This window comes from Molothrus ater, chromosome 5, assembly GCF_012460135.2.
Source record: "Molothrus ater isolate BHLD 08-10-18 breed brown headed cowbird chromosome 5, BPBGC_Mater_1.1, whole genome shotgun sequence".
Lineage (NCBI taxonomy): Eukaryota > Metazoa > Chordata > Aves > Passeriformes > Icteridae > Molothrus > Molothrus ater.
In genome coordinates this window covers 34,813,721-34,830,084 of record NC_050482.2, presented here as the reverse complement: position 1 = coordinate 34,830,084, position 16,364 = coordinate 34,813,721, and the positions used below count along the sequence as shown (strand labels likewise).

General features: G+C 41.8%; 1 protein-coding gene across 4 annotated transcripts in view; it reads right to left on the bottom strand.

The window, feature by feature from the left end:
- The window catches only part of CPSF6 (cleavage and polyadenylation specific factor 6), a 31,890-nt gene extending 17,993 nt beyond the window's left edge, over positions 1-13,897 (bottom strand). For all 4 annotated transcript variants that reach the window (XM_036400287.2, XM_036400288.2, XM_036400289.2 and 1 more), the window contains exons 1-5: positions 13,794-13,897; positions 3,059-3,268; positions 1,802-1,905; positions 911-1,056; positions 88-261 (exon numbers count right to left, since the gene is read on the bottom strand). In XM_036400287.2, coding sequence (XP_036256180.1) covers positions 88-261; positions 911-1,056; positions 1,802-1,905; positions 3,059-3,268; positions 13,794-13,853 — 694 coding nt within the window. In that variant the 5' untranslated portion in view covers positions 13,854-13,897. The remainder of the gene's footprint in view (positions 1-87; positions 262-910; positions 1,057-1,801; positions 1,906-3,058; positions 3,269-13,793) is intronic.
- Between the last annotated feature and the right edge of the window lie 2,467 nt (positions 13,898-16,364).

The following is a 16,364-nucleotide window of genomic DNA, read 5'->3' as shown; positions in this document are numbered from 1 at the left end:
AATTGCCTTGATCTTAATCATTTCCCAAATAAGTATGCCATATTGAAACACATGTAAGACTGGAACTCCATATATGCATAATTGTACCTGGGAAAGGTGGTGGTGGCCCTCCTGGCCCTGCCGGTCCAGGGAATCTGTCTCCACCTGGAATGGCACCTGGAAAACGGCCCCGACCTCTGTTACTAGGTGGAAATGCTGCTCGTGAGCTTCCTCCCGGGGGACCAGCTTTACCTTCCCCAGACATCTGGCCAGACTGTGTGGCTGCAATGGCAAAGCACATACATTACATGTCATTACACAGATCAAAATAGGTTGAAGTATTTCAACTCTTGACCCAAAGTTTTATGCAGTGCTTAAGCGTGAGCTTGTGAGCACCAACTTTCTTCCCGTACGCAAACCCGATGCATTTGGGAAGGAAAACATTCTTTGCTAAAATACTAAGCCTCATACTAAAGGAAGAGGATTGGAGAGACTGCCAGTCCTTCCTTCAATGAAGCCCAACAGCCACACTGAGAAACACAAGACATGGTGCTAAAGTACAGCATGGAACCACTCTTCCCCATTCTATCATAAATACAGACCATCCACACATCAGAATTTAGTCCAGTTTGTCTACAAATGTTCAATTTCTAAATGATCTTGCTTTTTTTTTTAATTATGTCCACAGGAAATTGAGAAAACATCCACAGCTGTTAAGACAAGAGTTGCACGAAGCTGCAACCCTCTGTCAGAATGCAGCAGCTCTTCAGTGTATGAAGTGATTTCTTTAAACAAAGATAGAAGTTCATTCACCCGGACTCTAAGTATTTTATGGCTATTTTAAACTGTGTAGAAATTACAAGATGCTGGGCTAAAAACCTGCCATTCTACTTTTTCTGCTTTTCCAAGAGAGCACTTAAGAAAGGCTTACTTTTCCTTGACTGCATTTCAAATTGACTCAGAAACTGTTTATTACACGGAGTTACAACAGGATTCTGGCCATGCAATTCTCTTTTAGGCAACAAATCCATCAGCTTTTTGGAGGATGCTTCCGATCCCACACCCACAAGGGCAAACCTGAAAGGAAACAAAAAGTGTTACACCACAATTTGTTCATTTTCTGACATCCTGATATCTCATGAAAAAGATTACACACAGTAAGCAAAGGAATACTTGACAACTAGACACCAACAATGTCTCACAGGTCTTAGTCCAGTTTTCAGAACAGATAAAATAATTTATTCTAGGACATAAAAGAAGGAAACAAAACAGCAAGTACAGGATGCATCAAAATTTATCCCAACAAAGGCAGCTTTTTTGGCAGAGAATCAAGAGACTACATAATGAATTCATATGATGAAGTTATTAAGCATACACTCATACACTGTGCTCATTGCTGCCAAAGAGACAGAAAGGCACATTCAAGCAGTGAAATTTAGGTTGCCAGTGAAAAATGGGCTCAAGTACTTACTTAAAATAGCTAATAGAAAATAAAGATGTAAAGAAAGATTGAATAATGAAGGCTGGAAGAACAGCATTTACACTGAAGAAAAACAAACATCACCACCACACCAAAAAAATCATCTAGAAATAGTCTTATATGAAGATCATCAATGAGCTTCAACTCACAAACTAATGAGATACACAGTACTATCACAAAAATTTATACCTGAAACTTAAGTCATTAGTATGAAATTATATGCCAAATCATTTCTGGATCAATAAGCTAAGATGAGCAGTTCAAAGACTGACAATTATGAAAATTGAGAACTCCTTCCTCTCCCAAACTTCAGTCCACATATAGAAAAAAACAAGTTCTTACCCTTTAGACTGGCCATTAGCACGATTTTCAAAAAATTTTATCTCCAAAATGTCATTTACCCCCAGTGAATGAACTGCTTCAGTTAAGTCTTCATCTGTTGTCCACTGAAAAATATTTTTAATATTCAACTATGAGAGCTTATCTAAAACACCAGGCAAAGGGCAACTAAATTTTCCATGGATTTTTGAGTGTGCATGCGTGTGTGTGTGTGTGTAATTGATCCAGAGGAATATTTTATTCAGGCTGTCAATATATTCTGACTCTTGGAGCAGTCATTTTCATTTTACAATTCAACAATTAGTTCAGCTAATTCACGCACATTTTGCTGATTCCATTCATGTACTTCAAAATGGGATAACTTAAGTCAACAGTCAGGTCCTTTACTTACCTGTTAGCTCCTGAAGTACTGTAATAACTAATGAAAAAAACACCCACAGTAAGAAATTATCAGAAACGAAAAAAAATTATTTTTTTTAATTTATCTTTTAAAATAGAATTTTGCATATGTGGGCCCTGAAGAACTTGATTTCATGTAACCAGATAAAAGCTCAACTTAATTCAGCACTGACCAGCTCTTGCACTGTTTGCTTTACTGCAATTGATTTTAAAATACTTTCATTCTAATGAAAGTAATTTTCCTAAGGGCACCTTCAGTTCAGTGAGTTATCATAAACCTGTTCTTCTGGGACAGAGAAATAAGCCTCAAGACAAATACCTGAAAACAGTTATGCTGAAAGAGTCACTGCCGATGGAAATGGCCCTGGAAAAATGTGAAAAGTAATTTCAAGAAAATCCCAGAGCAACCTCCCTTTAAACTAAAACCTTCAGCAAGAGTTTAGGAAAAATTTGGCCTGTTTAGTAACCTTGAAGTGTTTACAGGCATGAAGTATTTAACAGTTTAAACTTGTTCTCTTCTTTCATTTGGTTCTCTGAAAACCTTAAGAACACAGTAGCACAAATATCCTTTAATAACACTTAAAATGTGACAGAAACTCTCAAGTTTATATCTACTGAAGACTTTCATGATTTTTAAGACATCACGACAGCTCCAGACAGGCTCTCTGAATTTCAGGTAAAAGGAAAAATGATCCCACAACCACAAATGAAAATGGAAGAAAATCAAACCAACAACAAAGACAACTGGGTTGTGATACACATAATATTTCAAATAAAACATTTTAAAGCAAAAAATTTTACAAGTAGTTACGTCCATAATTAAAATTCCTGTCTACAACTAAACAGCAGTAAGATACTTACCCAAGTGAGATTTCCAATGTACAAGGCAATTCTCTTTCCAGTATACGTATAGACAACATTTGGTGCAGCTCCTTTACCTACATCATCCCCAACAGATGGCGGAAGAGAATCCATGTAATCACGATCCTCTGGAGCATCTCCATTATTTGCAGATGGAGAAATTACATCATCATATAAATCAATCTGATCATGCCCACCATATTCAGCCTCCTAAAATAAAAAAGACATCTTGATTACAATTAGTATTACTCTTAAAACTTACTGAAGCAAAAGTTGTGATAATTGCCATGTTCCACAGACACAGTAAGTCTGATCAACCACCTACACAACATCCCTGTTGAAAAGCTAAGCACCAGTTTCCTCCACATCAAAACATATAAAATTCTTATGACACTTACTACATTCTAAACTTATGTGGAAAAAAATACTTCTGGCCACTGTTTTCAATGCCAATACTTTTGCCCTTGTAATATAAGCAGAAATCAAAAAATCTACAAACCCTACTCCCAGAATTGTATACATTAGAATGCAGAAGTTTCATGCTTTAATCCCAGATTGCAACTAAGTACCACACAATTGCTTACTCACTTCTCCCTCCCCAAACACTCCATGGGACAGATGAGAAAAATCAGAAAAAAATAAAACTTGTGGGATAAGAAAAGTTTCAAAACTGAAATAAAATAAACTGCCTGTGTCTGAGCAGTGATCAGCCTCTTCCACCCAACTCCCACCAGTTTATGTACTAGGCATGGTGCTCTCCCACCTGATGCGTTCCTATAATACAGCAGGACCCATCAATAAACTAGGTATATTGCATCTCATTTTGTGGTAGTTTATTATATAATGGGGTCCCTCAGCATGTGTTATCTCCTCCTCTAGTGACATTCTGACATCTTTGTCTTTTAGACAGTCCACGATCATTTCCAAGATTCTTGGGCAACTGGGATATCCTATTTGAGCTCATTATATGGTCACTGCAACCCATTTATTTCATGTAGCACCAGCTACACGATGCGAAGACCACCCCCCCTTTGAACATCCAGCCCAGCCCTGGGGAGCTGGAGGAGCTGTGCTTCAGCACCAATCCCTTCCAAAGCAGCTCCTTGATTGGACTCCAGTATCTCTTTCAGCAGGAGTATAGGAGGCCTCAGATACTCAGTCTCCCCAGTTCCATAACAGAGGGCTGGAGATGGCCTGGAGTCTCTCCTGGTGCTTTCTGTCAGACACTGCAGGTAGGGTCATTTGCCCTGGCTGCAGTATAGAGCACTTTTTTACATCTTGCCCTGCCCAGACTGGCCTGGGGGCTGCTGCATGAACTATGTCCCATTTAATTTGTTCAAAAGCTTTTTGTTGCTCAGGGCCTCATTTGAAATCATTCTTCTTCCAGGTCATTTGATAGAGAGGGCTTACAATTAGACTGCAATCTGGAATATGTGCATTCTCCAAAAACCCACAACACCTAAGAAAGCTTGTGTTTTTTTCTTACTAGTTGGTGGAGACATTGCTGATGTTTTGTTGATCACATCCATTGGCATCTGACAACATTCATATTGCCATTTTATTCCTAGAAACTCAATATCCCATGCAGGTCCCTTGACCTTGCTATGTTTTATGGCAAAAACAGCTTTTGGAATAATTTGGACGTTTTTCTTCCCTTTCTGAAAAACTTCTGCTGCTGTATGGGCCCACATGATGATATTATCAATGCAATGCAGGTGTTCCAAAGCTTCACCCTGTTCTAATGCAGTCTGGATCAGTCCATAGAATTGGCAGCGCTGTGTTTCCACCCCTGGGGCACTGGATTCCAGGTCTACTGGACATTCCTTTAAGTGGAAGTAAATTGTGGCCTGTCAAAGCTATTGAGACACATTAGCAATGTCAGCTGTGGCAAACCACTTGGCAGCTTTTGACTGCAGCTCATATCAGAGTTCCAGCATGCCCAGTACAACAGCACTCAGCCAGTGTGACTTCATTCAGGCCACCATAGTTCACTATGGTTCTCCATTATCCAGGCCATATGGTCCTGCTGATCACTGCTTGATTCTCCAGTTGATAAATCAGCTTGTGAATGGGAATCACAGAGTCTCGGTTGGTGCAATGCTGCTGCTGGTGCAACGCCATGGTAGCGACCAGCACCTGTTCTCTGACCTTCAGCAAGCCCAACAGAAGTGTCCTCTGAGGGAACAGGCAAGGCAGGCAGCTGCTTAACTTCCTCCACCTCCAAAGCAGTGGTACTGAACATCCACCTTTTGGGTGCTTGAAATACCCTCTCCTAAGGCAGTCTGTGCCAGGGAACCAGAACCTTTGGGCCAGACACAGACAGTGCTTCTGCCACATGTTCCCGGTCCAGCTCACTTCAGCCTCCAGTTTAGTCAGCTGTTGGGTTCCCCTCTCTCTCCAGAAACAGAAATAGGTTCTGCCCCTGCAGAGCTGGATGGCATTGGGGTACCCTGTGCACTAGAGCCTTCCACTCTTGTGGGCCTGATGTGCCAGGCCACGGGATCCATACACTCCTGCAAACCCAGCATATGAAAACGGCATGCTTGGACAAGCTGCCACAAGGATCACATGCACTGGAATTCTTCTGGGTCTGTGGGTGACTGCACACTGTCTGGGTCATAACAAAGGTACTAGATACCTCTGTGGTGGCCCTGGGTGACAGGGAGCATCTTCCTTAAAGGGATGTCTTTCCTTCACACTTCACAGGAGTCACCTCCCGAAGGCTGAGGCCTTTGCCAATCACTTTGTCAATGCCCCCTTCCTTACAAGGTGATCCCAGCTGCTTGATTTCCCTACCCTGATTCCAAGCTACAAGCCCTGTTCCCCAGCATCCCAGCAGCCAGGTGATCACCTGCTCACCTGGGTGATGGCTGAAATCTCTTTGCATATCCCACAGCTCTCTCAGGGATAGGGATTGAGTGGTTCCCTCTTGTTCCATCTCTTCCTCCTGCTCTTGTGATGGCCCTGCTTTGTTCTCCTTTGCTAAACAAATTCTCTTGTGTCCATTTCTCCTGGTGAGAAGGGGTGACTGATACCAGCAGGGTTGTGCTCTGGGTCAGCTGCATCACCCATTGCAAGGGTTGGAGCACCTGCAGCACCTGCCACAAAGGCCTGAGTAGCCACAGTGCCTGTCACACGGTTTGAGTAGCTACAAAGAGTTGTCTAACCCTAACCACGACCTGGCATACAATCATGATTCCTGGCAATAGAGCCACGTTTCAACATCCCAATGATATTCAAAAATTTCAAGAGCTACTGTCATTAGTCTGGCAGAGAAGGGGAATATGTAGGATCATGATTCCTCCACAGATTGAGTCTCAGAGGATGAAAGGTAAAAGGTGTAATCATTAAGAGTTTACAATAGATCACTCACAAAGTACAAAGATGACAGCAGAGCTGAGTACAAGTAACAGATTACTTTCACAACCAGCAATTCTGTAGTATCATATGCTAGTGTTCACAAGATCATCAAATGCCTTGGGTTAGAAGAAACCTTAAAAACCATCTAGTTACAAGTCCCCTGCTGTGGGCAGGAATATCTTCCACTAGACCAGACTGCTCATGTTAAAACACAACACAACATCAGACCAGTTCCCACAGGTGAAAAACAACACAACAGGAAGCACACACTGGAAGTAAGGAGTTAAACGATGGAGCTCTGAGAACAAGCAGAACAACTGCTTGAGAGTTGAGAGCATAAACTCAACATTGTGTCCAACGACTATTAAACTAATTAACAAATGCTTAAAGAATTTTGTTCTAGCATGTTCTGGTCAGATTTGTTGTTTTCTCAACCTGTCAAGCCCCATGATGGGTGATCAAAAAAGGGCTATTGTGCTTTAACTCCAGCTGGTAACTAAGTGCCACACAGGCATTTGCTCACTCCACCCCTCAAACTCTGTGGAACAGGGAAGAGAATCTGTGAAAAGGTAAAACCCGTGGGTTGAGACAGGAACAGTTTAATAACTGAAATAAAGTACAATATAAAAAGAATAATGGCAATGATGAAAAAGAAGACAACAAAAAGGGATGAAATATGCACAAGCCAGTAAAGTGATGCCTAACCACTGATGCTCACCACATGCTGACCAATGCCCAGTCCATCCACAAGCAGCAATTGCCCCTCCGAGCCAACTTCCCTCAGCTCCCTGTACTCTCATACCTTCCTGCAGAACAGAAACTGCCTCTGCCAGGTTTTGGTATCAGAGATATTTCAGCACCCACTATGAATTTGTATCCAGAAACTCACAGAAGCATCCTAGACAGAATAGTTCAAGGTACCATATATGGCAGCTAGAGATAACCAAACTGGACTCCACAAAACACAGGCCACAAAGGTGGAAATGCTTGCTGTAAACCCAAGATATCCACAACCATGATCAGAAGATCCACCGTCTTAAAAATATAAAAATATTATCAACTACTGCTCATACAGGGAAAGTGTAACTAAAACAAATAATATAATTGAAAAAAACCCCAACAGGTAAACTGAATTTTGGCATTGTCAATCAAGTGCATTTAACCCTCAGTAAACTGCATCGTCCCAATAAACTTCAATAGAAAAATCTCTCTCTAAAGGTAAGCTTATCACAATTAAATTAAGGGTTTCATATTTCACCTAGTCTATCCAGTTCTCAGTTTGATTCCTCCTACCATCATAGCTAATGAAATCAGGTACACAGAACTGCCTCAGACAGGCCCAAACATGACATCTTACAGCTAGACTAAGGTTGATGTCACAGGGCAATTAAGGAAATCCTCTGCTAAATGTACAGTAACTCTAGTCATCTATGTATATGAATGATTACTTCAAGGAAGTAGAATTTAGTCTTGGTAGACAGATGCAAAAACACAATTACCAAACTTACAGCAGATGTATGTACACTAACCTATCTCTCTCTGAGGTCAACATTGCCACAACACCAGAGTGGGCAGCAGTCCACAGCTCTGCTGCAACAAGAAAGTCCTTTGAAACAGATCATTTGTATCACACAGGCTTTCAGGTCTCCATCAGTGGAGAGAGAAAATTATTAAGACAGCAGAGTCTGCGTGTAATTGAGAGGGGGCAGGGCAGGCCCAATAGCACCAGTGTCTTAATTTAAATAAATAAGGACCCAAGAGAAAACCTGATGTTGTTCACTAGACTTTCTTCTCACATCATGCTGGTTTTGCATCCAGCATGGAATTCATTCACTTACCAATCTATCAGCAAGGTGTGTGCTTTGATGATTAAGAATGATCTGAACCAGCAACTCCAAGTGTAAACAGAAGAGAGCTGTCCTGGTGGATGTTGCACAAGATGCAACAACCCTTTCTCTTTCATACCTGTTCTGTGGAAACTTACCTAAACACACCCTTCCTTCCCAGATGCAGAAGAGGGGAAAAAAGGACAGGAAGTGTTACTTCCCTAGTCTCAGCTATTTAAACAAATATTCTGCCTGTATCAGGAACCAGTTTTCACCTCTTCCAACTTTCTTAGTTACAAGAAGAACACCAAGCATGAAGAGAAATTATTTCTTCTCAATTACTGTAACTCACAATCTTGCAGATAAACATGCTAAGAAACAAAGTGAGCACTGCTGTTCTGGCCCCCTCTAAAACTAAATCAGACAGCAATGCAATTTCCAAAGTCTATGTTTTAACTAGACCACAGTCTGAAATACTTCATCATAAAATCAGGACTGAAATTCCACATTCTGCGCTAATAGGTGGTATTGGGTGAAACACTCCCATATGAAAGACATGAACACAATGAACTTCACTGTCCAGAAGGGACAAACTTAACATGTTATTTCTTATTTGGAACTTAGTGGTCATGCTCCTCTGAGCTGCAGAGAACTACTTACTTCCTTTACAAGTGCTGTTTTGGAAATGGCTTTTGTTGTTATGTAAAATTTCTTTAAGCTGCCCATACATCTGTTAGACTTGCCTTTTCTGCAGAACTTTGTCCAATTCAAGCATTAGACACTAACTGACACCTCAAAAAACACATTTGAAAAATCAGCGAGATAAATAAAGTTTCATTAAAAATATTTACTGTTGCTTCTGGGGAAAAAAAAAAAAAACCAAAACAAACAACTAAACTATCCAGCTTTCCCCTTACTGTTTTTTTCACTCAAGTTACCATATTTGTGGTCAAAAACTCTAAACACATGTTAGTATCCTCACTTTAAAAAAATAAATTTGTAGGTCCTGAAGAATAACAAGTTAAACACATAAAAATCTTTCTGGTCTTGATTAACTGCCTGAACATAGAAACTGGAACATTAACAAAAAAGGAGGTCTTTGATACTTCTAAGATAGCAAACTGCCTATGGCAGAAGTGGACAAGTTTGTTAGACCATAGGATTCACATTTTCTCTACAGGCCCAAATGCTCTTGGCCTGACAAACGGCACAGCACTAAAATTTAAGCAACCTGATCCCTTGTAAGTAAAAATTACAGAGTAATTACAGAGTTACAAAGAATAACTAAACAGTCACAAGTAGTCAAAAATACAAACTAAACATATGTAGTATCACTGTTCACATTAAAACAAAGCGAAGAGGTGCCAGGTAAGAAGGTCTGAAGTTTTTCTGCAGTTTAATATTTACCAATATACAGAAGTTACATCTTCCCAGGGCCCCTTTCAGCAGAACTGACAAAATGCATATGCCATCACACGTTGTGGACATATTTTATAACACATGCAGATCTGCCAGCTTATGTTTCTTCTGACCAGGACAGCCCTACTGAGCAGAAAGTTATACCACAAGGTGTCCATCCCCTCTCATGATAAGACACCTGTCTTTCTGATATAAAGGCTATTCTTAATAACTGGCTTTAAATGGCCACTAAATGCTAGCTTTTATTAATTATCACACACAAAAAATTCCTTTGTGTTACAGATCTGAAGACATTAACTAACACATTCCTAAGACACTGTAGTTTTCAGATAATTACCCTCTTAACTGCTATTCCATCTAAATCAGTTTTATTATCCAGTTACAAAATACAAAGTCTTTCATCCCTAATTTGTTAGCATTTAAATATCAAAATAGAACACTACAGGCATGTTTAGACACATCCACAATGCAACTATCCAAGTTTACTCACTAAGAGTATAAACAAAGTAAGCACCTTGTCCACAGCATTAAAATATTATATGCTTAAATTCTTTTGCATCCTCTTTCTGATCAGAAAGATTTTTACATGTGTACGACAAAAGTTTTTACTGTTTAACTACATACATGGAAAGGATAAAGACATGTGGAAAAAAACCCTCCAAGCATGAAAATGCAAAGCTGATCAGAGCATCAGGGAACTTGATAACACATGGTCAAATTTTCATGACCATAAAAAAGCAACCCAGTTTGTTGGCCAAACTGGCAGGCAGCCTCAGGTCAGACCCAAACTGGCCTCCTACACAAGCTCCTTATTATCTCTGCACCACACAGCAGTATTGTAGGGTTTTATGTATAAAACCACACCCTAATATTTCCTAAAGCATCCCAAACGTACTGAGGGTCTTCTGCCCTTGAGAGAATGCCATCTCCAGCTATTGACGTGCAGGTGACAGTTCTAACAAGCATCAAAGATCTCCCTCTCCTGAAGAGCAAGATGTGCAACATGTAGGGAGATGCTTAAGGTAAAATAGTCCATGCAATACCTATTTCTAACAGGGCACAAGCAATGCATGCAGGAAGTACTACATTTATGAGGCTGTCACCTCAAAATGAGATTTTAAATATATAGGTAAGACTGCTGGATAGGGAAGTCAGCTTAGAAGAAAAAAATGAAAAATTACTCAACCAAGTTTCCAAGAAAAGAGAAAAAAAAAGAAACCACAATTTAAACAAAAATGTAATTGGTCAGAGCCAAATTGACTAAATTGACTAAAGCTGTTAGCCCAAGGACAAAAAATAATATTTTGATGAAGTAAGTTAATAAACGAGTAAGAGGCAACAATGACAATGAGCTTCAGCTGGAATAGGAAAGATGCATTCATTTTCACTCAAAATATCCAATATCAAGTTAGTCAGCTCATTGCAACCAATACTAAATACAACCCAAGACAGTTTACAGCTGTCATGCATCTTAGCCAGCCTGTAAACCCATGGCTCTGTGGTCTTTATTTCACCTTTATAAGCTATGGTTCATTTAGCACTAATCAAGCAGAACCTTATCTTCCACCTGCTTGGAAAAAAGGCATTTAAAAAATCCCAGAATAGCCTCAAGGAAGAGTACCTTGAGGTGTAGAACAAGACAAAACAAACAAGGGAAGTTTATCCAGTCACAAGTCCTAAATGAAGGGTTAACTCCAGATGCAAACACAAGTCTTGTCCCAGCTCGGGTATAAATACAGTTATGTACTGCTTACATAAGAACAGCAAGCTCCACAGTACCTGTTTCAGTCCCTGTTACCGCCAAAACCAGTGGAAAGGGTTTCTGTACTCCAATTTTAAAAATATTGTTACATTATTAAGTCACATTACTGTAGAGCAACAAAATCAAAAAACAAATTCATTTAACAGATAAAGACAGTTTATTTTACAAATATGATGTTTGTAAAATGCTCCCTACATAACCAAATTAATAATGCAAATTACTTTCTCCCTAAAGCATTTTTTATTTGTCATCTTCACACATCCACAGAATTATGTTCCATCTTATCAATTTAAGCTCTCAGCTTCAAACCAGGAACAGCACTTCATGAATAAAAGTTTCTATGCACCTTTTCTCAATTATGTCAGAATTAAGAGGCAGTAACTAATACAACTCGCCTTCTTTTATATATGACAGAAGGAAATAGGAGAGTGCAGAGGCATCAATCTCCTACAGTAAAACTTTTATATTGTCTCAACACTTGCTCAGTTCAACAATATTACTTTAAATAGAAAGTCACAGAAATGAAATTTGGAAAAGAACAAACAGCAATTTTTGGGGGTGTGTGACACAGATAAAAACACAGAAGAAACCCCCCTAAAACAAACAAACAAACCAACTCCTCAATCCAAGCTGATGGAAAAAGGGCACTAGCCTCTTCTCACCTTTCTGCCATATATTTTGCAAGATTTATGAACTGGAACAACAGACTGCAGAAATGCAAACCCAAGAGGGAATCAACTGGGGTGAATACAGCGAAAAAAGCAAAAGGTTTTCCTGCCTGCTGGATTAAGCTAAACTAAATTATAACAAGACTCTCTTCATTCATACCACCATGATTATAGAGAATATCAACAGTAATGATGACCTGAGTAGACCAGGACCGTGTGAGTGAAACAGATCATCCCCATCACTTTTGTTCCAGCACTATCTCTTTACACTATATTTACAGCACATAACTATTCTACTCTGAGGGCTTCTGCACACACGAAATTACACAAACAATACCAGATTCAAGTGAGGGTTTTTCCCCTGAAAAATCTGCTTTGTTATCGGTTTTATCTAGAATCGACTAAACCAAATTCAAGTTATCACAGAATCTCAAAAAACGTACTCTTTTGCTGAATGATGTCTGTCCTAGAGTTCATTCCTGTTTAAATTCATACAGTGGGTCTTCAACTCTAAGGGAGAAACCTTCACATGCAGACAAGCTAAGAGCAAATCAGCGCTTTTCATCATCTCCTTTTAGTATGGCATTCTTTCACAGTATACCTTTATGAGATTATTAATACTTAGAATTACTGTATTAATCGATATCTGAAGAAATAGTCTTCTGAGAAAGCTACAAGTTGCTAAGAAAGTTACTGCTACCTGTGAATTCCAAAGCCATTACTTATTTCCCAGTTCTCCGTAGGGCATACGGCTGGGCCCCGTAAGCGCGTGAAAGTGCAGTTCTTCCCGGTTATTTATGCTCTGGGGCAGGAACAAAGCAATCTGGGGCAACTCAACCTGGAGAAGTGCAGCACTGGCTAACAGGGCAAATGGCATGCAAAACTGATACAAACACCGCGTTTCGGTAGGAAAAGTTGGCACGCGGCTATTTGGTAAAGATGAGGGGCAAAAAAAAGAGAAAAAACCAGAAAAGTGGAAAAACTAGAAAACTACTTATAATCCAGAGAAGTTGTTTTTTTCATCTATATTTCCTCAGCAAAATATGAACTTGTCCTGTAAAAAAGGCTTGCGCCACTTTTTAAAATGGACGATAATGACAAGCAAGAAAAACAAACGAACAAAAAAGAAAATATAAGAAGCTGGATAGTTTCTCCAGCGATGCAGAATAAAGCTGCACGAGTTCCGCCTCCCCCGCAAAGCGCGGCCGAGAAGCAGCCGCCGCTCGGCGGCTTTTTGATTCATCTGCGAACAATGGCAGCCCTTCCCCTCGGCCGCCGGCGGGAAGGGGCCGCTCTCCCCGCCGCATCCGGGAGGGTCCCGTCCGCCGAGCCGGCACGGGAGAGCCCTCTGGAGCGGCCCCTGAGAAGGGAAGGCCGAGAGGGAGGAAGGCTGGTAAGAACCGAAAAAGCGAGGGAAGGACGGAAGGAAGGAAGGCGCTCGGCCCCCCCGCCGGCAGCGGCCGCCTCTCAGCGCCAGGCGCGCTCTCCGCCCAGCCGGGCCCGCCGCCGGCACCCGCGGCCCGGGCGTGAGGCCGCGCCCGCCCCGGCCCCGCGCAGCCCCGCGCTCGGCGGCGGCGGGAGCGCCCGAACAATGGCGGCGGCGCGGCCACCGCGCTGAGGGCCCTGCAGGCGGCGCGGCTACGAAGGCGAGCGAGGGCGGGGAGCGCGGCGGAGAGGCCGCGCCCGCCGGCCGCGCGTACCTGGTTGAACTCCTCGCCCACATCGGCGTAGATGTCGATGTGGTCCACGCCGTCCGCCATGATCCCACCCGGGGCCGCCGCCAGCCGCGCCCGGCTCCCGAGCCGCCGCCGGGAGGGGGAGGGAGCGGGGAGGCGGAGCGTGGCGTCACTTCCGCGGCGGCGCAGCGGGGCTTCCGCCGGCGGCGGGCAGCGGGCCGCTCCTCCCGCCCCGGGCGCGCCCCGCCCGCCGGGGCCGCCTGACGCCTCGGCCCGGCCCTGCTCTGTGCCGTGCCCTGCCGTGCTGGGCGGTGCCGTCCGTGTCGGCGCTGCGGGGCACAGGCTCGTGTGCCGCACACAGTCACAGCGCGCTGGGTGCTCCGCAGCCAAGGACCGAAATTGCCGGCTGAAACATGAGCACCGTGCTGCGCCTTCAAAGAGGGCAGCGCTGGGCTCCGGAGCGCAGTAAAATGAGCGGAAAGAACACAGAACAGGCACACGCCGAACTGCATTGAGCCAGGACTATACTGTGCCGCTGCAGAGCTCTCTTTTTAACATCACAAAGTGAAGATAATTAGTGTCAAATCAAGCGGTGTTCTTTTTTTCGGTGTTAAGGTTTTTGTTGTGCATTCAGAGCTGTTAGGGTTCCAAGACAGCTTCAAATTAATTTTGAATGAATGCTCTGTTACCCAGATCTATGTTTAAGCTCCAGGTGATTTTTGGAAACATCTCCTGGTTTATGAAGGGCAGTGCACATAATGCTCTACACAATAGGCTATGTTCTGCTTTGTACATTATGTTCCACGTCCAAAAATAAACCTGCTTTTTATACTTTATCACAAGCTGACAATAAGAAGCCTGTGCTTCTCAGACTGAATCAAACTGATGTTAAAACATCATTGCAATGAATAAAAGTGTTATTTTTAGCTTGACTCAAGTTTCTTGTTTCATGACTGGAAGTGCTTCACAGTGTGTGGATCAGCATCCAAAGTGTACTGGTTTCATCTTGGGTCCTGGGCCTGTGTGCAGATCATCTCTGTCTATCTTGCAATCCCACACTGCTATGTCCATGGAAAAGAAATATGAACAGACCAAAAAATAGCTAAAAAATTAGAGATCCAAAACAAAGGATGTATTGTGGAGCACACCTGCTGACAGTCTAGATATATTTCAGGTATGGAGATTCTTGGGTTATTCCTGGTGTTCTTATCCAACTCATGACATGATGAATTTATCAACTGCAGATCTTGTGTCATTCCTGCTGCTAATTCCAGAAGACAGAAATACTATATTTAAGGGTTTTTTTATTGGAGTTTCTAGGTTAAACAAACTAGCAGATTGTGAGCCCTTTGGTAAAGTTCAGAGAAGAAAACATTTTAGAGGTGGTAGTTAGGAACAAAAAACAAGACATATTTATTGAACTTCTACTGTTAGTTGCAGTTATGATTTATACTAGTACATTTGATCACAGGTTAAAAGTACATCTTCACATCTATGAATGCACAAGTTGCTGGTGAATGAAATGATTGATTGGTTTTGCAAGGAGAATCCACTCTTCTGGATTTCTCACAGTCCATGCAGATGCTGTTAAAGTGTTGAGATCTGATTGGGTTCACATACTTTCCTAGTGGTGAACTGATTTAGTAACTAGTCTTCTAGAGAATAAAGTGAAGCACTGTGACAGTTACCACTTCTGGACATGCTAAATAAAGTTGCTGAAATCAAGAAGTGCCTTGCTGTCCTAATGATCAGATTAAAAAATAACAGCAAATAGTAGTCAGTTGTGTGCAATGGAATGTTTTGTATGCTCCTGAGTATTACCCATAGATAGTTTAAAAGGGCGAGGAAATGAAATATGAATGAAAAAGTCATCATCGTCACCTCAGAACCACCTCAAGGATTACCACTGGCATTTGAATGATCCCATCTGGGGCCTTTGAAGAGGCAGGAGAAGACATCAGAAACTGCTGTGCTCGTTGTGATAATGAAGGATGATCAGTGAAGCCTGTGGACCCCCATATGCTCTGTCATGCTCAGGGGGCTTTTCCACTTTGAAGCCTTCTTAAATAGTTTGACTTGCTAGATATATTGTCCACAGTCATTTACAGAGTATATTATAATAATTTTTATTCTTTTATGTGTATTACTAAGCAAATCCTGTTGGCAGTGTAGGAGACTAAATATTATGCAAGCTGTTCTATTTATTTGCTGTTGTGTTTTCATTCTTTCCATGAGTAGACTTACTAAATATGTCTTCCTCTTTCTTGTGGTCATCAATAGCTTCTTTGTGAATTACTGTGCCTCAAGGGAGCAACTTCAGAGTTGATCTACTCCAGTGAAAATGTTAATGCTTTATGTATTGTACACGTTTAAATTATTTAGACAAAATGTTGCTGTCCTTCACCCCCTAAAATTCAGGAGGCTGAGGTGAAGCATGGCTGGAAATAGAAATGTGATCATGACAGAAAGAATTTTTGGCAGTACAGCATAGTCTTGGAGAAGTGTCCTCATAAATTTTGTTGGGGGCAGCAGGAGCCCCGACTCATGAAGTAATTGCACACCTTCCAAAGCCTCAGCCCACCACGGGAACAAGTG